Source organism: Chroicocephalus ridibundus, chromosome 9 (genome assembly GCF_963924245.1).
Source record: "Chroicocephalus ridibundus chromosome 9, bChrRid1.1, whole genome shotgun sequence".
Classification (NCBI taxonomy): Eukaryota; Metazoa; Chordata; class Aves; order Charadriiformes; family Laridae; genus Chroicocephalus; species Chroicocephalus ridibundus.
Window position 1 is genome coordinate 12,082,901 of NC_086292.1, and position 24,765 is coordinate 12,107,665.

General features: G+C 38.3%; 1 protein-coding gene across 9 annotated transcripts in view; it reads right to left on the reverse strand.

The window, feature by feature from the left end:
• TENM1 (teneurin transmembrane protein 1) overlaps positions 1 to 24,765 on the reverse strand; it is a 900,761-nt gene that overhangs the window by 132,290 nt on the left and 743,706 nt on the right. For 8 of the 9 annotated variants that reach the window (XM_063345747.1, XM_063345755.1, XM_063345754.1 and 5 more), the window contains 3 exons: positions 14,166 to 14,404; positions 5,406 to 5,558; positions 4 to 203 (listed from right to left, as the gene is read on the reverse strand). In XM_063345747.1, the coding sequence (XP_063201817.1) occupies positions 4 to 203; positions 5,406 to 5,558; positions 14,166 to 14,404 (592 nt within the window). The remainder of the gene's footprint in view (positions 1 to 3; positions 204 to 5,405; positions 5,559 to 14,165; positions 14,405 to 24,765) is intronic. The other variant, XM_063345753.1, reaches the window with a different exon arrangement.

A 24,765-nucleotide genomic window follows, 5' to 3' on the forward strand; every position in this document is an offset into this window, starting at 1 on the left:
TACCTGAGTGTGAGTAGGTGGAATGTTTCTTCTGCCATAAATTCCCAGCAGAGAATCCTTCGCCAGTGAAATGTTAAATTTCAGGTACATGGGGTGATGTATAGTAATCTGAAAGCGCCAGAATAAACCAGGGGGGATCGTCTGCATGACTTGTGCTCCAATCTCAACTTCTCCTGTGTCTATGGCCCGTCCCTTCTGAAACACTAATTTTACAGAAACAAACAAAACAATCAGTTGCGTATTCTTGGTGGGTGAAGGTAACATGTCACGAGGTATAAACGTGCCTTAGATATATCAGAATATATTGTAAACAACCTCTAAACGGAGGGCATTTCACTGAAATAGTTTCATTTTTTATTCAACTGGTTGAAAAATACATATAAACTTGCACGCAATACTTAGGACAACAGGCGTCACTGCATTTTTGCCCCAGAAATCCTGGAACGCTTTACTGAATATAAAAAGGTAGAAGTGCTGCTGCGTAAACCATGGTCTTTACCTATCAGCTATGCAAACAAACCCCATTCAGCCGAGAACGCACAGAGAGAAGGCAGCAGGAGAGCTTCCTCTGGCACGTATTCCAGACTGCTGCCGAACGGGCATTGCATCAGCTACACAAATGGACACCAGTGAGGACAGAAAATCCATCAAACCTGGTAGGTCGGAGCCCATGTCCAAAGCCTAGATTTCTATTAATCACCATTCCTAATGATTTTATTATGGTAGTGATAATCTAGTCCTGGAGAAATAAAGGACATCTGCTTTGGCTTGAGCTTTCTGCATGAAACCGTAGCAGGGGCAAGAGGATAGGGACAGGCAACCTAAAGAGAAAACTGGCATAATGTTGTAATGCCGAACAATAAATTTGCAGACATCTACAGTACGTAACTTCACACATGGGTGTGAGAGAGCTGACATAGAAAGGGAAATGGAATGCATAAAGACGACCATTACCAAACCAAATTGGAGCTGGCTTGCTTTGCTGGCTTCTGTCACCATCTTTGAGTATTTTAATGCCTGTCTGTGATCAGCATCATGACATGCTGCAAACCACAGAGCCAATCCTGCTAACATCTGAGCTAATTCCATTGCAAGTTTTGCAAAACTCTAACTTGCATTTCCATACCTTCTCTCAACTAGAAAAAAAGCAGGACAGTATGCCGCACCGGGGGAAGAGCCAAGAGAAAAAGACTGGATTCAGCAGCCATATCCATTTATGTTTCATTTTATTCCAGCATCACAGTGAAGGATAGAGAAGGGCAATCAAAGTGACTGGAGCCTCACCTTTTACAATAATGCATGTAAATATGTAGCGCAACATAATGTACATGAAATTTTATACATTTCCATTGGAAATGAAACCAGCAGTAGCAAAGCTAGGGCCAGTTTTTTCCTGAACATATTAATAACAAAGATCCTCAGTGGGATCTTACATAGGCTTTAACTAGTGTAGGAAGTACTTAGCATTCTTAATGAATAGAGATTTAATTTACAAGGCAGGAGCAATTCTCTGGGTACTGGATCTTCCAGCTTTACGGCTGCTTTGTGTCACCAAGCCTACAGCAAGAACTAGGAGCTGACTTTTAACACCTTAACACATAAAAGCATCTATTTTTAGAGCACAGAACTTGTAATCTAATACTGTAAAAATACACCTGTTACTTAGTTCATGAGTTAAAATATTTCCAAATTGCTGCTTTAACGATGTTCAAGGTCAGACTGCTGCTCTCCAATGTGCTTCAGGGAAAAAATCTTGAGTTTTGAAGAGAATTAAACTTCCCATGTTGGGCAAGGAAAGTGGATCCCTTCCCACCCCAACCCATACAGGATCCTACTTGACCGATGTGAATTTGAAAACCTTTTCCCCTACTTCCAGTACTCCAGGGATATTAAATCTTAATGATTCTTTGCAAGCAATTACCCTGGGTTAAGTAAAACACTAAGGAACTTTTTGGTGATATTGACACATAGTAATTAATGTGATTCAATTACAAGTTCGTAGAGCACTAAGTAAAAAGTCAAGGATATAGTATAATTTTGGAAGTTAATGGCATTATTGGTCCGTGTTCAAGGTCCTTTAAAATACAGTGACTGCTTCTTAAGTTGGTTGAAGTGAGAAGGCCTGTTTCTCCAATAAAAATAAAAAGCATTATGTCTTTAGTCAGGGAGTATTTTCACGAATTGATGTTACCAAATTATGGCGAATACCATGTTAGTGTTGCTAGTCTCAAAACAACACATCTCTAAGTTTTTCCACATTTGGCTGAAAAAATGCCTTTTTTTTAGTAATAATTTTATGCAATCCTTAAAAAAACCAGACGCACTTAGATTTACTTTTATCCCATTACACAGCAAAGCAGCGCAGGCTGCAGTTCACAATGGTAACAGGAAAATACATATATTATCTACCACCTACTGAAAGTGCGCAGTTGCAGCATCTCTACCTTTCAAACAGTATTTTTTCACACAACCAGACAGCATGAAAAGGCTACTGTAAGAGCTGTGTCTGAAGTGCATGTTCTCACATTCACTGAGCCACTGTCCCTTCTTTATAGAAAAATAATCTAGCTCTGTTTCTATGCTTAATTGAACTAAGCAGATATTTGGCTGTATGAAAAAGGCATCTGAAGACACACTATTCACAGACTGTCCTTGTATACTTCCTCGCTCTTTCTTGACAAAGTCTGGAATAAGCTTTAAAAATTACAGTGCTGCAACATTGTTCTGTTCTTATTCTAAAAGACATCTTTCTCAGAACAACATTTTTCTTGTGACAAAGTATCATTTAATTATCTATATGCAATTCCTTGTACAGCTCCCAATCTTGCCAACTGGTATTAATTCTTCCCTATTCTTTCTAAGCACACTTGCCTTGCAAGTCTAAAACAGAACATAGATTCCTAATCACAGGTTTCTTTTGGCTTCAAGAAAGTAAAACTCTGAACAGCGTGGTGCCAATTATCTTCACAAGAAAGTACCCATATGATGATTATTACTGATCCTGAAACAATCAATCTCCTTGTACTCCCCTGGTAAATACCAGCGTCAATAGGTTTTTAATTTTTTTAATCACATTACTGCATATTAAAATGTTAACTCATAGCCATGGGTCAGTGTGTTATAAAATGACTTCTTAAAGAAATTCGACTTGCTCGAGTGTAAACTTGATTTTCATTAGAAGATTGGGTAAAATATACGCTTTCAAAGTCTGGAAAAGCAAACAGGAGTTATTTATCCGTGTGAAATCACATCAGAGGCTTCAAGTTTACAGGTAAAGTACCAACTTTCTGTGGTATCCTGCTGTAGTGAAAGGAGTTGCCCGTTTCCAAATCCTCCTTCCCAGCACATCCGCATGGAGAATTTGGTACAAGCACTGGCAATAAAATTACTGATATACATTAGAAGTGATGGAAGGAAATAAAACCAGCAGAAATTAACCACAGCCAGATTATGCATGTGGTAATGCCTAGTACTAAGCCCACACCATTTTTCTTGTGTTTTCCCAAGTGTATGCTCCTCGTTAGCATAAACTCTGGATTGCAGGTTACCCCCAAAAGGCAAAAGGAGACAAGTGGGACAATAGCCTAGCTACATTCAAGACTGACCTCTGAAACTGCTGGATAAGCCCTCAATGAAGGGGCTCTGCTGTCACAGCCCTCCGTGCTTTAGTGTTGTGGAAGAATTGTGTAGCTACACAAGACGTTGGGATTGCCCGGGGTGAAGTTTTTGGTTTCTTACCTACTACCTTGAGTCTCTACTGACTCACATATTCCTTTCTCTGTTTTCAAGCACCTTATTTTTAAGGTTTTTGATGTTTTTCCTGCACATCCTCCTTTAGAAACAAAATGCTTTGGAAGAGCTTTTATTAAATCTGTAATATATTGACAAAATGATTTAATGCAGCTGAGAAGAGCTATTTAAGATATTTTCCATGGTGCACCAGGCCAAAAATACAAAAGTCTATCTAACATTTACTGCAATTCACTACCAATCCATTCTAAGGGACAAAATAATGGATCATTGTCTCCTTACCTACATTTCTATTGCTCATTTATCTAATATGATCTTTATCCAGTTGTGCCACATTGATTTGTAAGACTATTGATTGAGATGTAATCTTTCTTCTGGAGGGACTGGTACAACAACGTCCCACCCTGTCTTATATTTACAGTCAGAGATCTTAACCTGGCACACATAAAATCAGATCGCTGCTCTGAAATTTGAAAGCTCTGGAAATCTTCTATCATTGCAGAGCAGCTCTCAGTACAATTTTACCTTCCTTCTAATAACTGGAATGACTAGGGTTCATATTCTACTCCCATTCACTTTTCTCTGATCTAACCTGATTTATCCATCTGCTTCTTACAGTCAGAAAGCATCACCATGGTGGTCAATGGGAAGCATGGGCCAGAGCTTGCAACTAATATTGAAGTAGGTGATCTAACAACATTAAATGACAGGACTTGAAAGAAAGGAATTGTGCATCTCAGAGACAGTGCTGCTCTCCGCTTCACACTCCTGGCTGTACAGCCCTCTCCTTTCATATGCCAGCTCTGGCACTTCTCTGACCCTTCAAACGAGCCAGTTCATATTCGCATTTTACATATTCACATTTTTAAAGGAAGTAATTTTCAGCTGCCATTGTGAACTGACGTGTCTCGGTTGTGCGTGAGACAATACCTGCAGTGGGCACGGGGCTGCAGGAGCTGCACAGGGAGAGCGGGGCAAAGCAGGACTGCATCCCCGGCAGCACGACTGCATCCCCGGCAGCACGACTGCATCCCCGGCAGCACGACTGCATCCCCGGCAGCACGACTGCATCCCCGGCAGCAGGGAGCTGCCAGACTGGCCCAGGCACTTTGTGAAACCTCAGTAGATTCCTGTGAGCTGATTCACTGTGACTGGTTAAGTCAGGATGTGACAGGATGCTGTATTTTAGCTTACGCCTTCAAGAACTGGATGCCTTTAAAAGCATTAAGATTTTTACCCCTCTGCATATTCTGACCTGTCAGTACAAAGAGTTTCACTTTGCCTAAGATGACTTTGGTCTGCAAGACAGGCACAGCACCAAGCCCTTTGCAGGATCTGAACAAGGAGAAGACAGTCTCACCTCCCCTGTCTTAAGACAGAAGCCAAACGCTCTAATCTCTCTTCTCTCACAAAAGAAGGGCGATTATTTTGCTGTTGAACTTTAACTTCCTAATGGCTTGGGTGGGTTGCTAATTTCAGTGAGAGTTCTACTAAAACAAGCAATCTGGTTATGGGCTTTTCATATCTGTTTTAAAATTATATCAGAGAAGATAGAACCTGAACTCAAAATACTGTCAAACTATAGCAAATACAGAATCTGAACCACAGTAATGTTTAAATATCCGTAATCCGTCTGTCTTCTCATTCACACGTACCTTTTTTTTCCGTTTTATCAGAAACTTTTCCTCCAATTGGTGAGTAAGTAGTATCCATGGATTCTGTTCCTTTATTTCCTTTGCTAACTCCATTTTCATATAGCTGCCCTTCAACAGGCTGGAGTTGCCAGGTTAAACCAAACAAGTGTACTGCTGCAAAAAAATGGAGACCAATTAATTGATGTCGAAGCTACGGCACCTTCAGCCAGGCTAAGAGAGAATGCTATGACCCAGTTTCTGTAAAGTCAAGTATTACTTCATTCTGTTAGTAATAAATCAGAATTTCAAGCAGTCTAATGAGCAATTTACTATTTTACCTTAAAACTCAATGTTTAATTAGTTTCCACACTTTCTTTTGGAGCTCAGCCAGGTCAGGGTGATGAATTTCTACAGCAATTAATGGAAATACTTGCATTTAAAAGGATAACAGTTGAATGAATTTAATAATTTGTGACAGATTCTAACGCTACATCAATGTTGTCCCTCAGCTTTCAACCGTCAAAGAGCTCAGAGTTTGTTGATTAAAGCACTGACACCAAGTAAAACCTCTCACCTTCCCAACCCAGTTATAAGTGAAACTGTGCCCACTGCATTCCCAAATCCTTTCACTTAGGTTAAACCTTACTAAAAACACTGACTCCATAGATTTACTCTAGAATTACACTGCAGATAAAAAACTGGCTCTAGATCTAAAATTTACACAATTATTCTACAATACATATTAACAGAAATACAGTTGTTATTTATTGCCTGCAAAGCCATTCACTTTTTTCTGCTTTCCTTTCTGTTGTTTCTGATCTGAGGCATCAAAGGGTGTCAGGAGAAAGACAGCTACAGAGGAACTTATTTTAAGCATAATATGATAGAACTGCAGACATTCTAGGCAATTACCTAGGTCTTACTGAGGAGGGCAAATTCTTCCAAGGAAGAGGTTGCCTTAGTATTGAAGTAACTCAGCAGGAACGACCGATAACCCAGTAAAACAGGGATTGAGGATACCCCCTACAGAGGAGCTGAAATTGTCACATAAAGAGCAAATCACGAGTAGCAGGCTCTTTAGCCACATGCAGCAATTTGCAGTGAGGAGGTCCTGCCCACAGTGGGAGCCTAAAAGGCTATATATTTGCTCTTCCTGAATCATGAAAGAGCAAATATGGAGAATCAACTCCAGGAACCTCAGAGACTCTCAGGAGAAGTAATTGTGATCTAGAATGGGTCTTGCAATAGAAAGTACATTGTTTTCTTTTGCACTTGCACAAACTTTGAGGAAAAAATCTCAACACAAACAGGAAACCTACAGTCTATTATCCATTTTCTATGTGTTTGCTCACAAGCCTCCCTTACATGCTGAAAAGTTAAACTATAAAGCAAAACCCCGTGCCTTCAAGGGGTTCCTGGCAAGGGCTTGCCAAAATGACTACAGGAATGCAGAGGCCCATCTAAAATAATTAATTCCAGATCCGTGCACTCCTGGATGACCCAGCCACAGATATATGATCTAAATCAAGAAAACGAGAGCATTTCTATCAAATTAGCGAAGTGACAGTATTTGTCATACATTTAAATTTTTTATATTGGCATCAGGAGAAGAGATCCAAATTTACTGAATTCTCAAACCCCTGCTTCACCATGAGATCTGGGCTCTGGAGACACACCACTGGACAGTAAATTCCCACTCCCCAGAAGAGATACTAGAAGCTTACACCAGTGTTAATGGTGAAATCTCAAGCCAGAGACTTGCCTGGATTGCTTCATATTCCATGGACTTGAAATCAGCAAGGGACCATGCTAATACTTTGAAAAGGGTCTTGCCCTCAGGTGACAAAGCCCTAAGCTCTGATCTTTGAGCTTATTAATGCAAGACACGTTACTTCTACGTACAGACGGTACAACAAAAATCAACACGCCTCGGCATCTCTAGAGCTGGTGGCTCTTGCTCCTGGCTTGAGCTTCTGGACATTATTATGATTTAAAGAGTTAATAACAACAAAAAGGAACAAAGTTCAATGGGATTGGTAACTAATGAATGTACATTTCATTTATACTAATGCAAATAATTATGTCAGCACTTGAAACAGATCAACACTAGATGCAAAACATAACTGCACACATCAATAAGCTTTTAGTGGTTATAGAAACATGAATATAATCCAGTTGCTTCCTTACGCTATTTCCATTGTTGCTGTTATTCATTTCCTAAGACAGCATTTGCATGCGCTGCAGAGGGTACATCACAAAGCACGGACTGAATATGTAATGCACCTTTTTCCTTGCTATATGTCTTTTCCAGATTACACACACCATGCATTTTGTCATCCGTTTGCACCAATTCGAATAGTTTGCTTGGTCTTCCTTCAGGCTGGGGAAGTGCTGTTGTTTTTACAGTCCATGCCAAAGCTTGGCAAGCCAGCAAAAACTGCAAGCCCTGGCCAGGCTGCAGGTGCTCAGGGTAACTTTAAATGGCCTCTCTCCCAAATACAGAAGATTCTACTCATAGTACGGAGCTTTTCTTGGATAATTTACTCTGCTTCTTAGGTAAAAAATAATTATTAGGTATAAAACAGATCTCTTGCAGAAGAAGATAGATTAAAGGCCTACATCTTCCACCCTTCCCATAAATTTCCTTTGCAGAACAAAGACATGAAAGGCCAGCGTGACTTTATGCCATCTAAGGGATTTTCTCTATCCAAAGACAGGTTTTTGGTTGCTTCATATTACTGCTGTAAGTGAAACCAGTTGGGCCCTGTTCGGAATCAAAGCTTGGGTCTTTACCTCTGAAGTAAATGGCCAGATTGCTTATTTTGTTCGACAACTAAATAAAACAAACTGAAATTTCACATAAACTAACTCAGTCCCCCCCAATTCTGCAGCACACTCGAGTAAATATTCACAAATATATAAGCATTTTTTTCGGAACCTGCTTTGTAAACTGGATTAACCCGCCATCTGCTACGAAGCCAATGATCTAATTTAATTTATTCTTATCTACCTTCTGTGTAAGCACAGCTTGTCAACTCCTGTGCTACACGTTTGGCAGAATATGAATAAGATGCTTGGCTCCAGTGCAAAAGAGACTCTTAGTAGTGGGGAGACGTCAAAAAAGTCCTGTGTAGTAAGTACTTATCAAGCCGCAAGATGAACTTCAGAGGACAAAAATCCTACAAATGTGAAGTCTCTTCAAATTGCTGACCTTCACTAAAGGCTTTTGTTTAGCTCTCTGCTGTTTCTAGGTATTTTACAAAATCTCAGTAGATCATTCCCCTGAAGCCTAGACTAGTAGAATGTATATCAGCAGCTGACTATTCTTTCTGCACCTGCTCTGACCAAGTGCCAGAAAAGTATTTATTTTCTATAACTGCTAGCAGGTTCTGCTTATAAAACTGGTTTGCACTGTGGCATGAAGCCATGGGTGCACGAGTGCCTCAGTTCCTGTTGGGCACTGTAAAGGAGACGAAATGTGAAAATACCTGAACATAAATACGAGTCAGAATCAAAGTTCTGGTCCTGACCTACATCAGGGCTGTTCTTCTTTTGTAAGCTTATTTTGTAAGTAAAATGCTATGTCATTCTGCTCTAACCAAATTTGAAACAGTTCATATTTGATGCAGTCTTCAGAATCTTTTTTTTTTAAGTTAAAATCAATATTGAAGTTATTTTGGACCACGCATGGCCTTTCATGAACTAAGGATTTTCCCATATATTTGTTACAGCCATCTTAACTCTCAAGCATTGTCCTCTTTCTCAAGCAGCCTTCTCTTTATACCTAACATATTTTTATACCTAAGAACGGAAATATCCCCCTCCCCTCCTGCAGTCCTCCTACTGGGATGTATAATGACGAGCCTGGTCTCATTTTTCATTACTGAGTCACATGTTAGACTTAGGAACAAAGAAAACCTAATCTGAGACAACAGAACAGTGCTGTCAGGCTTCCTCCTCAGTGTACTTGAAGATTTGTGACAATATAAACTTCATCAGGAAGACCCAGGCTCAGAGCGAATAGACACCATGATTTCCAGCTGTGAAACCCTGATGTACCTGTCTCAGCGAGAGCTACCCCACTAAGGATTTCAACAACATTTCAGAGTTGCACATCTGCCTCGCAGCTTTTATGCATACCTGAAACGTTTAGCGAGGTTTACTATACCATGATATTCTTCAGTGTAAAATCAGCGTATTTTCCCCTTGAGCCTTCTCTGCACGATTTCCAGTTCTCAGAGTTAAGGATTTCTATTTTATATTGTATAAAGCTATGCAACCAATTATAAAATCTATGCACTGAGATACATGCATCCTTAAAATTTGGCCTGGCCTTTCCCAATGTTTAACCGTCACTCCTCTGCCTTGTGCACAGTGTGAGAAATGACGGGTCACAATGGCAGACAGCAGAGGGGTTTTAATTTCCTCACCCTCTGTATGAATATAATTTAAGACCCAACACCCATCTCCAGTGCATGCTCATAAATAGTGATAATATCATGAAGGATAGGGACAACTTCATATTCATACTTGAGAATTCATTTGTATATAAAATAGTCATTTTGTAGTCAGGGATGGTTAAATCTAAGAACATGGGATGCAATTTTCAGAGGCACTGAACATTTGCATCTCCTGCTGAAATCAATAGGAGCCGTAGGAGGTCAGCACCTTTGATCAATAGGACCAGTCATTTGCAAGTCCAAATCAGGTGCTGATAAAATGGTAAGGTATCATGGAAGAAAAATCCTACTTACTAATGGGCTAAAAATAACTGACTAGATAAGCAGCCACATCAAACATTGTATTGTACTTCAAGAAAATGGTGTGCTGCTGAAAAATTACAGAAAAAAATATTCTATTTCTTATTCTATCTCTTGCATTTACCTTGCTTACTCTTAAATTTCTGGCCAAATTTCTTCTTTAATTTCTAATGGCTTCTTAGGTTTTATTACAATGAGATTAAAAAAAAGAGACTATTTACTATACCCTTCCACAATGGTACCCTGTTTTATACTCCTTATAGCAACACAGACCAATAGATGAACAGAAAGACGCAGCTATTGACTGAACTGAATGAAACAGATATGTTCTTGTCTTTCATGAGACAACTTAGCACCTGTTATAGCCTTTGGACATCAGTATGTATACAGTGTCTGCTAGTCCTCATCTTACTTATCAGCTAAAATAAACTATTTTAAAAGTATTAGAAAAACGTCAGTTTTCTTTTCCACGCTGTCCTTTTGCAAGGTGCCATCTCTGTAAGTCTCTGAGCCTGGACCAGTGACACGGATCCAGCTCAGTCCTTTCAAACACCTCATACCAGAGAAATATACCTCAACACATAGCCTGGGATTTATCTGTTTCTGTTTTACAATAAAAAATAGAAAAACTTTAAGGCAACTAGATTTCAAAAATTTTCCCTCTCTCTCTCTCTCTCTCTATTTTTTTTTTTTTTAATTTGAGCATTGATTTGCATAAATCTTTAAAACACAGACAGCTCATGTGCCCTCCAGACACCAAGACTGCCAGCAGGCAGATTTTGCCCATTTCACATTGCTGTCTGAAGAGCAAATAACTTGTTTTCCCTGGTCAGTTTTTCGCTTCACTGGCAATTTCACTCTGCCTTAACCCAAGGCTTGGTCCCCTTCCCACGGCCCTGGCCAGGCTCTCGATGACCTGCACCAACATCACCTCCCCGGTGAGTGGCCCAAGGGCTCACCCGCCTTATTGTCCTCTTTGTGGGCAAGTTCAAGCAACTGTGCCCCAGATTGCCATGAATGCATGATGGTTCTCAACGTATATGAAACTACAGAAGAAAAATAAAAGCATATATGCTTTTATTCGATAGAAAATAATTCAGCACATATACGGCGTGAAGATCAAACAGCCACTTTATGAAACGAGGTTTTTCTGGAGTACCCTACTATGACTTTAGAAACTATAATAGTCAAATTTACTCCAGAAAGGCCCAAATAATAAACATGGTGATTATAAGCCAAAAATGGAAACATGAAGAGAAAATATTTTTTTAACTGACTAGTACTTCAAAGGAGAAAAAATACAGAATTAGTACACGTTTTCAAGTAAAAGCTTCTCTATTGAGTCTCACTGATAATAAGCAAAGACTGAAAAATACAAGAACAAAAACATTGTGCTACTTTACTTTCTGACTTAAAAGAAATCACAGCTTAGAGAACTCTGGCACAGGCCTCAGTTTGTTACAAGTATAAGAGCCACTTGCAAATTTTTCATCTGGAATAAGCTTTGGGTTTCCAAGCTTTGGGTTTCCAAGCTTTGGGAATGTTCTGACTTGAGGCTGAGATTTGGGCCTATTTTTAACAGTAACATGTAGCTCATGCATCTAACGGCAGTTCAAGATATTTGAGAAAGCACATTTAAGCTATTAGATAAGGGAAAGAAAAAGCTTAACATTAAATTTTGATCTACCTTTGTTTGGCCTGAAATCACAGCTCGTTATAAGTTAATGCAGACTATGCCATAAAATACAATGGTACAAATAATTTTGCATTTTACATAGTCTCCCTTATTCTTCCAGTAAAAACCACTGAACTGATCTCAGGTTAAGTTTGATCCTGAAATTAAAATGAGTTTTGTTTTGCAGTTTGGGCCCGAGTCTGTAGTCATTGCTCAGACATAACTGCCTTTGACCTGAAGGAAACCTGCCTGGAGGGGGACTGAGGGATCTGAATCATGGTGAGCAATGAGAAAACACCTGGGGGAGTGAATTTTAACTTCAGAGTGTTACATACAGCCTGGTTTTATATATTCAACTACTCTTATTTAAAAGATGCACATTTAAATTTTTGATGTGAAAAGATACGCAAATACGAAACCCTACAGAGCAAGTGAACTTTGAAAATAGTTTGCATGCTATTATTCATACCTAACACAAGGGAAAGAACTAAAGTACTTGACTCATAAGAACAGACCATGAACGTATTCAAATATTTAACCAACCAGAAATGGGCAGCATGAATATTAATTTGGAATAAGCTAACTAATACTGCCTGAATCTGCAGGAAAGCTTATAAAAAATTTCTGGGGCAAACAAGAGCATGTTGAAAAATTTTCTGAATTAGAATTCCCGGTTCAGAGATTTATATTTTTCTATAGAAAACATAACTAGAAATACTAATAATTTAGAAAATACACAGATATCTTCATTTTACCTAGTTCTGGGCAACTAAAGAAAACATATTACACCTTTATGTTACTAGGTTAAGACAAACACAGACAATTCATACAGAGCTTTTTAATTCACAGTGACAGGGAGCGCTTACAGCCTTCTCAGGCTGATGCCATACAGCAGTATAGCTCTAGAAAGTTAAAAAAATTTCAGTGTCAGACCGAAATCTAAGCAGGGATGAAACAGAGAGCACTTCACCCAGATAAAGTTGAAATGGTGTGGGTGGGATATATATGTAGCAAACAGATGAGGCTGCAAAAATTATACAGCCAGTCCTAACTGAGGGCATATGCTCACCAGCTGTTATGTAAATCTGCAATTAATGTAGCTTACTAGATCCTCAGGTGCTTTCAAATAATCATATACCAGAAATGATCAAATCTGCTTTCCCATCTGCATTAGAATAGGATGTTAGAAAAAAATCCCTCCTAATGAGCATCTCACTGACAGTAACCACAACTTTGCCACTATGGGACAAAATAACCAGTGGAAAATAAAAATGACTGAAATTGCAATAATTTTCACTATAAAGACATTTATTCAAAGAATACAGAAAACCAGTGGCCACTTATCGGTTTGGAGGTATCTGTACTTGTATCTCTGTACAAGTTTTTCCAAGTACCAACCACTCTTTCAGGTAAAACCAGAGTTACTCCCATTCAAGCTATAAAATGTTGGAGATACTCTGGCTCCTGCCTACCTTTTTCCTGTGTTGACAGAAGCCACGGTCACATGCTAAGATTCTACATAATGAATGTTTTGTAATATTTTCAATTCAGATTGAAAAACCAATGTGATAATTAACGTTCATCAAAAACATCATATAGTAAGTCAAAGACTTGCTCTTCCCATGTACAACTGTAATCACATTGACTCCAAGCCCACCTCCAATATATTTATCTTCCAAAACCAAGGAAGGCGTTTCTAGCTACTGTGATAAATCCTGCCAATCTATGGCGATAACAAAATTGCAAAGCTAGGTACTTACAAAGATGGGTTTGAAATTAAGTAACTGCACTTCAATCTATGTAACTTTTTCCTGAAACCTAAACTCAACAAAAGGACAGCAAAATAGAAAGCATGGTGTAAAATACTACATATTTTTAGAGCTAGCAGCCATTCTAGGCAATGATATAAGAATTAAGAGGAAAAAATGAAAGATTTAAATTGTGATCAGACTGAAGAAATGAAATAAAGACAGCAAGACAAAATACAAGTAAGAGCTATCAGTCTTTTCCAAATAATTCTTTAAGAGCAACAATGTTATAAGGCTTAATGTGAAAATCAAATGTTTAATTTAAGAAAAATATCGCAGCAATTAAAATCAGTAGGAGTCCTGTGCTAGTACGAACTTGTCATCTTGACTAATACTTCTTTCTCTATTAGGCAGCATCAAGGTTAACATGTTGTATCCAACTTCTGGCCACCCCAGCATTTTGCTCGCCAGAATTTACAAAGCACCCAATGGCAAACATCATTAGTAAAACATGATTTGTATTAGCGTAAAAGCAAGCAAGACGACAGAACAGAAAAGGTAAAGACTAATTCAGCATAGAGAAGCAAGAGAGGCTTACCGATAACATAGGCTAGCAACAGCGCCAGGGTAACCGTAATGGCAGTGGCACTCAAGGCAGTGCACTTCCAGTTGCAACACCTGTAAGGTTTGTTAAAAGTGAAGGCAGGTCTAGAAAAGGTACTTCTAGGAAGAGGCCTAGGAGGTGGAGAGTAAACAGTATTGGATGTTAAAGGATAGTTCTGACTGGCTGCGCTGAAGATAGCTGAAGACCCAGATCCATGTTTAAATAGGAAATGCCTACGGAAAGAAGACAAAGAACCACGTTGTAAAAACCACGTTGTGATTTAAGAAGTGAAAGGAACTATATATAAGCACTGTATGACCAAATACTGCACATATCCACAGAAAATATCAACCACAGGAAAGTGTGTATTTGAATACCCTCTGTACTGGAAGATTTTCAACCACACAGCAAGATTACCAGCAATTTTTTAGTGAAACAATATAATGTAGATGAATTCTAAACTATCCTCCCAGAGGTTCAGAGTAATGCTGAGGAAAGGTGATTTCTCAGTACAGTACCTGGGGCTCCTCCAAGATGATCAGCCCCTGTGCGCCTTGTTACGCGGGTACTTGAGACATGGGAATTCCTGCCGGCAGTACCAACCCTGTCCACAAACACACACCGGGTTTATCTCCCCAAGAGTACAAAAAACACTGCAGAAGCCACTACCCCTGTGAATATGTATTTTTACTATGGGATTCTCTCCAGAATATAGGAAATAACCACAAAGAAAAAATAGAAAAAAAAAAGAAAGAGAAGAGGAGAAAGAGAAGAGGGGAAAGAGAAGAGGGGAAAGAGAAGAGGGGAAAGAGAAGAGGGGAAAGTGAAAAAGGCAACTACTTAGTGGAAAATCTACAAGGATAATCCATTTTGAAGGACTGTAGTTACCATACAGGTAAGTACAATTTAGTATTCTTAATTGAGCTATTTTGAGAGCAGTTTTTCTTCAAATGCTTTTGCCTGCTGTGGTGATTCTCAAACATACTATGAAAGAATTAATTTGGAGACCTATTTCAGCATATTCTGGAGGACTGATTGCCTTCAAAGTTGTACATTAGCAGAAAAAAAATAAGGTACAGAAATGTGCCTCACAGAACAGGCTCTGGTGCAGAAATATAGTGTGGTCGTCTACAGGAAGATGGATGGTTTTCACAGCTGGCAAGTGCCCTCCCAGAGAACTTGGGAAAGGATATTTAATTTTAAGCAATAACTTCCTATGCTATGTGCTCAGAAATTGTGGCAAGAAAGGACACGTTCAAGGCTGACCATACCAACCACATATTCTTTTGGAAATAAAAACTTTCTTCGGACCTTCTTTCCTTTGTTTTATGTAAGTGAGAAAGTTTCTTGAGTGCACTCTTTTCCCAAAGGTCCACATCTACATCTCATGCCATAGCATGTACCCAAAGAAGTTTAGAGCATCTTGGTGTTCCTCTGACTCAAGCCACAAGATCTGAGCTGAGAAAGCAAGTGAAGGGGCACCGATACTACACAGCTAGCAAGAACAAGGGTGGTCTTGGCCACACAGCTGCCACCAGAGTTTTGTCTTAGCCTGAACCTCTGTGGCCTTTCTGTTGAGTACCCTGACTCAGGCATTTCCTAGAGAAGCGCATTCAACTCTCCCGCGCTTGCCAGCTCTTTGCTTTGGGAGCCAGACACTGATGTGAAGTAATGACCCCACTTGCAGTTCAGGTGCTTTGAACTGTGCCCCGTTCACATGAGCTCCCAGCTGAGTAAGAGCATCTGTGACTGTTGCTGCTGGTGGTTCCTGTACAACCCATTTCTCTGTTCTTCCATCAGCTGAGCACAGTGCAAGTGCTCCACAGACCCAGGCAAGCACAACCACGCCACTTCTGCTGGGGGTGCAAGTTGCCCTCAGTTGTTTCTAACAAAATTGAAGTAGGATCTTGCATTTAGAATCACGTGGCACTATGATGTCTGCAAGCCAAAAGCCACAGACACACTTCACAGCTGAAGTTCACTGGCCAACATCGACACGGTCCAGAATCTTCCCGATGACAAACGTACCTTTACACCTTCAACAAGGCACAAGACATGTTTTGAATACATATGTGGATCAATCAATCCATGCTAGTAGAATTTCTTTGATGGATTCACAGCAGAATGTACACAGGATCAAACACTCAAGAGTACGAAACATGATTATACTGTGACATTTGACTTTTAAGAATATTGTAAATACATGTTCCTGAAAAGGTAAATTGCTAAAATGGTGTAATGAGTATGATATTACGTATTTCCACTATAAGATTTTAAAAGAGAGGTTACAGTTCTCAAAATGACAGATTATAGAAAATAGAGAGGTATTACAGGCCAGTTTTATCTTTTAAAGGGCCTTTATCCAGGCAGTTACATAAAAACCAAGGTAAATGAGAATACCGGTTAGCTTGCATTACAGGTTACAGTGCCTACATATTAGGATTCTTTTGACGAACCACAAGAATGAAATTTTTGTGCAGTTTTTTATTATTATGTCGAGTACTAGTTATTCCTGCTTGTTAGTTACTACTCAAGTAAACAGCACTTAGACAAAAAAAGGACCACTGAATCTGAGTAAGTACAGCATCTTGGCATTATATTAGACAACACATTCTCGTTTTCTTTCCCATTGACGTTCACAGCGATAGATATACACATTATATAGTGTTCTGAACACGGTAATGTTACCCGTTATTATTTTAGTTCAAAAATCCTAAACTCAAATAGGGTAAAATAATAAATTCCAATGAAGTAACACAACTGTCTACAGGACTATACAGTGCTGCTTCCCTAATACCAGGCCGTCAGAATAAAGCTGGTCATTTTGGCTTCGATGCCTTGTTGTCACACATGAAGGCTTTTGCAAGTACGTGAGGCCTTACTTTTCGGTTGGCATTTAATGAGATACACAGTCCTTTAGACTTTTGGTAGGAAAGAACGTCACAGCAAAATTCCTACTGATATTCACGGGACAAAAGTAGAATCACCATATAAAATAAGACATGTGTTACTATATTTAAGTATATGCATTAAAAAAAGTATATTTACATACACACACAAAAAAATTAACCAGTTAATAGTTCTTTAATTGCTTTATATTTTCAAGACACAATGACAAAATGCTACTTATTTGATAATTTTTAATTTAAATTTTTTTGAAATTATGGCAAAATGGTCTGATACTGGCAGTATTGATTGTCCTTTATGGTGCACAGCTCAAAGATATCAGTAAAGGGAAGGAAACGCTGAACTGAAAGTTATTATTAAAGCTCTAATAGCCTTGCAATCAATAGCCAGGAATAATTTCATTCTCTTGCACAGGGTTTTATAAATGTGGCTTCACAGACTGATGGTAAAATGCTGGTGTGCAGAGGGATTTCTTTATTAGGAGAAGAGCGCACAGAAGCTGGATTCAGCTCACACCCTCTTAGACAGATGACTCCATTCACACAGAGGAGAATTTACATAGCTCTAACTTCTCGTAATAAAACCGAGATTCTGAGGCAATGCTACACTGAAACTGAGCTACCAGTGAAATAACGTTGAGAAAATGTTAAAAATCACAATTGTTTATGCCTTCCATTTTGGGGAGAGTATATTGAGTACCCAAAGACATTTCTATAGAATTTGAAAAACACTGGTGGCACAAAGACAAATTTCCAAAGCCAGACTGTGACTATGTTCTCATAAACTCAGACGACTCCTCATCTGTCTGAGCGCACCACTGTTCCCAAAGGACATTAGGACACGCTAAACTGTTGCTATCAATTCTATAAAATCAGGTGCTCTCTTGAAAGAGCAAAATAATAAAAATAGCAGTTCAAAAGTTTAGATGTGACTGCAGCCTGGTGTGTGCTTTAATATTTGATCTAAGAGAGAAGCTAAGGCTTTTTTTTTCTTTCTTTTTTGTAAACTGAGAACACAAGAGAAATCAGAGAATTTATACGAATGATTGATAAGGGCACTCAATCCAAGTGGGGAAGTTCTAAATGTTCACAAAAACATCAAAAACATCCATAAAGAAAATGATAATATTCTCATAAAAAGAGAAATACAGGACGTAATCTGTAAGGCATTTGCTTGTGAAATAAAAGTCACTTGATATTATTACACTGATAATTCCAATACATAAATACATGTTAAAGGCTTAGTAATAATTTCACATACAAAAGAGGCAGTTGGAAAACATTCCCTCTTTCTTAAGTAACCACAACGCTTCTTTGCCTGTCTATCCATTTGTTCATGTCTACACACATAAAATTTTGGAACTTTGAATTCTCTCAAGCAAAGTTAACAGGAAGAAAAAGATCGTCCCAGACTCATAAAAATCAGGGGCAGGAGGGTAGGAAGAAACCCCCCACCCTCACCAAAAAACCCAACAAAACCAGCAAAAGCCCCCGTGGGCTCCCGATTCTAAACTCAGTTCTTCATCCCCTCGCAGCCCCTCTGTTCAGCCACCCAGCACCGCACACGGTGGCTCATGCAGCAGGGTACGCACCGCCTGATCAACAGCTCGGTCTAACTCTGCTACACTGACGTGCCCAGTAAAGAGATAAGGACCAAGGGAAGGGAATTATTGGGTAGTTTAGGTGACAGAAAGCATGAAATTAGACATCTTAATCTTGCTGATCACGGAATAGCTTGCTTTCTGTAAAGAAGCAGTTTCATGTGGCACATCTAAGTGCTCTTGTTCAACCTTAAGAGGAATGGCATATAACTCCAAGAGTGCAGTTCATACAAAAACGATGAATTCTCAGCTAGGAGAAGGTTAGAGAACAGGAGTTCATTTCTTTCTTTACATCCTTCTCCTTTACATCCTTTACATCCAAAGGACATTTTGTTATGTAGTTTGGCTTCTTATCTGGAGTAGCAATTTAAGTCATATAAAAGCTACACATGAAGGAACATCCCAACTGAATTCATATGGCGGTAACGTAAGACTATTACAGAAACTAGATTAACCCCACACAGAATTTCTTAATTACATTCTCAGAAAATATTTTGATATCCCAGTACTGTAGTAACGTCCCCCAATTTTTCAAGGGCTTGAAAAATCACTTCTCTATGTTCTATGTGTTTACGCTGTGCTTTGTGTTACCTTGTGTCTGTAAGGCCTAGAGTTCCACCTTCATTTGTACCTGTAACATATTTTCCTTCCATTTCTATTAAAAACTACAGATTTGTAAGAGGAAAAACTGAAGAACAAAAGCAGATTTGAAAGTGAACCACCAGATGAGTTAGAAGAAACACAAATCTTGCAATACCGTGGCCAAAAGAAAGTCTGCATTTCTCCTGGAGAAACCAAGTAGGAACACATTTGTGCTTGTGTGTGTTTCACAGTTACATAAAGTGTTACAAACTGCTGCATAGCTATGTGATAGGAAAACTAAGAAGTCTTCAGTTGGATCACTTAAATTTTTCAATTACTTTTTAACTAAATTAGATTACCGCATATAATACATATAACTGTATATCTATACCAATGTTTAAGTAGGCAATTGAATACTTTTAGATGTCAACAGAAGTGCAAAGGGAATTTTTAAGAGGAACTGTAGCAGCTGTAGCACGAGAAGGATTCTGATTTTTGGCATAACCAGAGAATATATAAAGATGGCAGCCGAAAGAGATTTGGAACTGATACAGTTGTCCAGCTACTTTGGCAAACATCAACCACAAGCCATTGTTACCCAACCCTTTCAAGTCACCTAATATTTCCTGTGACCGTGGGAAGAAGCAGAAATTTGCTTTCCCGATTTTCTATCCATCCTATTCTGTACCCAAAGTGGGAAGGGAAAAAAGAAGGAAACTTCTCAATTTAGATAGTAATCAGAATATGAACCTCTGTTTATAAATCTTGCATATGGTACTCAGCAAACTGCATAGTATAAAAACAAGACAGCTATTCTAAGGTAAGTATACAGTATAAAAACAAGACACCTACTTGACAACAAAGATACTATACCCTCATCTTGAAAACCAACCCAGGAAAACCATATGTGAATGTAAAACATGGCATAATTATAGACAGAATCTGACCTATAATTTTATCTGCCTTGTTTTATCTTTTTGTGTATAAGAACTGTAGGAACAAGAATGCTCATGGGTGAATAAAGAGGGAAATGGCCATGAAAATTATTTATCTAATTTATTTTATCATTCTATTTTTACTTGTATAATTGAAACACATTTGAAACCCCCTAGAGATTTATCTTTGGGAACAGAGTTGCTTTGCTAGAATTTCCTCTTTGAGCTGGACTTGCCTTTTGAATCATTCACATAGAATTTCTTCCTTTTATTCACTCATGTTTACTTTACATCGTGTTTGAAAATTTAGCCCTGTGACCCTGGATGTGAAAGGATGTAAAAAGAATCTGTATCCTTTACTTTTTGCTTCAGTACAGAACAAGTGACATGATGCTGACTCACTTGTCTGTTGTTGCTGTAGGCAAGCTAAGCCTGCTAACCAGGTGACTAAACTTTCAAGTATCTGGCAGAAAACTGGGACAATAATTATCTAAATATAGGACAGTGCCAAAATCAATCAAGGACAGCTTCTAAAATGGAACAGTTGTCCAAAATACAATTGTCTTCTGATTTCATTCACTATTTAGTGAAAATAAAAAGATAAAACAAAAACTACCCCAGTGGGTACATAAATTACTCTTGTATAGATCAGTGTGGACTGTATTATTACGATACATGGTGACATTGCTACATTAATCCAGTAGTTTTCAGAAGTGATTTTCTGTGGCTCAGGACCTTCCTTTAGCACTACAATTCAAACAACAGCTGAGTAGAACTGATCAATGCGCGCGGAGATTTGTGGGCTAAGGAAGCAATACGGGAGCTCATGGTAAGCTCTATATTTTTTTCCAAGAAATTTTAAATTTTTCATCTGGAAAATGAGAAAAATAACACTTATGATAATATATATAAAGAATAGTATGCAATATTCGCAGAGTACTTTAAAAACATGAATCGAGGATAAAAATACCAATATTGTAATTTTGTTGCTTACATTCTGTGGTTAGAAGCGTGACTTAAAACAAAGAAAGGAATGAGGTAACTGAAGTAGAAGTAGTTGCTGTACAGTTCTCTTTGCCATGAGTTCCCTCCTGTGGGTATTCCTGCATACCCTAATGGACTTTTGCTCCTAGCATTTGAGTCTACGTACAAATACCTACACTCACATGCATACGGTCTAAAGCCAAGCTGTGCTACCACTGTGACAAATAACACAAATTTTACTTGACAACAGGCGGATCACATTATCTATGTAAATATTATCTCATATTCCAATACAGATTGCGCAGAAGTAGCGTCCAGGGTATGGATACACATTTCTGTGCAATAACATTATACAGTCATATGTGTTTTTCTTTCAAATGAAAAGGTAGAATCTTCTGCATATCTTTGACCCTTTCTGCTGCACATAGTCTCTGTTTCCCAAATGAGCCTCGGCTCTTTGTATTAACCTGTATTTAACTTTCTCTTCAAAATTTATATTCAATCTATTTCTGGTTTTGGAAATGAGAACACTGTGTTTCATAGAAAGCTAACAGGCTGCTGGCTTATTGGTGGCCATAAAATAACAACGTATCTTTACATTTATTTATCATTTTATATACTATTCCATTATTCAAAATAATGAGCGAAGAGTATCTGCAGCACAATTCTTCAAGTTACTATAGCAAGTCTGCGAAAAAAACCCAGCACGTACATGCACTCCCACTGCTCCAGGGAAGGCCACGCCAGAGCTTTTCCCAAAGAAAAAATGCAGTAGAGTATATGAACAATTTCAATTGCCTGATTGTCCTTACTGGACTGGATCTCAAATTATTCAAAAGACCGACCCTCAAAGTGCCATTGTTCTTAACATGAAAACTGTACTTCATTGTAGCTGAAAAATGTTTATATTTTTATTTCCGTGAAAGACGCTTTCATTCTCACATTATTAAATTTAGGGTCATATTTACAGCTTTTATGTTAAGTTCATGGTCATATTTACAGTTTTCAATTTATCTTTTACAATTCAGAAGTTTGAAATACTCTTAGGATCTTTTCTTCTGCGCAGTGAAAACACATGGGTCTTGGACTGAACTTAAAACCCTCGCCATGTGTCTGTTTTTAATAATGTCAGCCTCTCTATGGATTAGATTTATTGTTTAATTAGATAGAAAATGACAAAACACAAGTGAAGTGTCATAACAGCAAACACTGACCAACGTGAGTTGAAGGAAAGATCATAAATGAAGCCCTCCCCTGCATTTATTCTTGGAATAACCACAAGCCTGGTCATTTAACTCAGGAGTAGGCTCCATTTGCAAACAAGTTCCTAATGAATTGCATTGCTCAAATAGTAATTGTCTCCCTGCTCGGTGGTGTATGATCATCAACACCTGCGTGCCCTGGGAGCTGTAAAAGCCATTCCGTTTGCTATGGAAACCTTGAACTGGGAAAAAGGAAGGCACGGAAGTGCTTTCTGTATCTCTGCATTGGGGTAAGATTCATAAGATGCTCAAATGAAGAGAGAAAGGAGAAAGAATAAACCTTCCAAGAGCTCACACTGAACTGTGTGTGTATTTATACATGCATTTTTCTTCAATTATTTCCACTTTTTGCGCTAGTCTAGCTTGAACAGAAAGTGAGTATGTACAGGTTTCTGTGATTTGAAAGGCTATCAATGTACTTTTGAAGAGCACAAATAATTATGAGCTTGATTAAAAAAGAACAAGGAAAAAACGATAGTACAGAATAGATCTCTTGATAAGTGATTGTTGTCAAGATCTCCCCTATACTAAACACAATTATGAGCAAGATGATATTTTTAGGAAAACAGAAATCGAGATAGTCTTAAATTTGCACCTTAACTAACTATATAATACAGAACGGAATGATTCCATCTATATGACGAGCTGAATAAACTTCTCGAACTCCAAAACACTCAAAGTTTTTAAGTGTTTAGAGCCATAATCAAACTTTAGGACTCTGAAATATTGCTGAATAGTAACTAAAAATCGTAACTGCCTTGAACCCCAAATACTTCTCTTATTATCCTAGTACTTCGAAGTTTTATATAAATTAATGATAATTGAATCTCAGGTTCATGGTCTGGTACCTCACTGTCCCCTTAGAGGAGCTATTACCATGGTGATAAGATTGCTTAAATTAAGCTGTCTTTTTCCACAGCACTTGGCTCATTGCCAGCGCAGTGAAGGGAGATTTCAGTCCATTCAGCACAGCATTAACCTTACTGCCAACACTGCTAAATGGGTTAGAGGAACTAGGAAAGAAATTTGATCTAAAAAAGGAAGGAACAAGCAAATATGGAAAATATGGAAGAAAAAAAAACCCGACTAAAAAAACCCACTTCAACACAAAATCAAAATTTTGACATTTAGATAGAAAATTTAAAAATTCTAATGCTTGAGTAATCTAAATGCGAAACTTTACTCAAAATAGGCATGTCCAATTGTCTGTCCATGAGGGAATTGTAACAGACTATAGGGAGGATCAGAAATAATGTTAGGTAAAAAGCCCTATTTAACTCCTAGTTTTTTCTTATTTGGGAATTTGACTGAAGTGGGAAAATAAATAGCATAAGCCAGAAAAAACAAAACAAAACAAAACCCACAACAAAAAAGCAAGATATGGAAACAAATACTGAGTCAACTAACGGGGCATGGAGAGAATGAAAAACACGCCTTTGAATTGTCAGGGTTTAATACATACTCCATAAAAAGTGGTAAGCTACGTTCAGATGGGACTGTCAGAGATAATGACAATGTATTACACTGTAAATCATAAGATTTGAAACATTAGAGCAAAGTATCTATGAAACCCGAAAAAACAATTATTTTAGTGGAAAGGAAGGGAATAGGCAATAGGTTGCAAGTACTTTATTCCGGGAGAGAAGAAAAAAAATCAATTTATGTAAGAGCCCAATAACATTATCCTAAAAAAGACAATCAACGTTTGTTGTGTTTTTATGTGGTGTGAGAGATCCTTGCAGTCCTTTTCTGGCAATACTTACAAATTATTTTTCTGTGTGACGATGTTCATAAGTCATTTTAATAATGAATATGTTTTTTTCAAAACTGCGTGTGCGTGCACACAGATGGAGCCTGCATTTGCATTCACAGGCACATTACAGCACTGAAGGCTGCAGCGCAGGCAGTCGGCAGTTCGAGCTGTTATACCTCCTACAGGTACAGCTCTTCTCCAATTTCTTCATCAACAGCTATTCCACCACATGTCCTCTGAAGTTTTAAAGGTATTCTTAATTCTTATTTTCATTTTGGTTGCTTATAATCAGAATAACTGCCAGAGTCAGCGAGCTGGCCTTGGCAATAACATACATCTAGACTCTATTTTTGGCTTTGCCAAAAGCTTGTGTGAACTTGAACAAGTAATTTTGCCTTTCCAAATCAGTCTCCTCACTAAACAGTTGAGCTAGTACACTGGGTCCTGACAAAACTGTTTTCTGGAAAAGTCCATGCATATAACACCTCTACACGACGCACAAAGCCAAATTTCTGATTTGACCTTTTCTATAAAAATATAACAAAGTTTTACTCTACAAAAAAACTTGCAG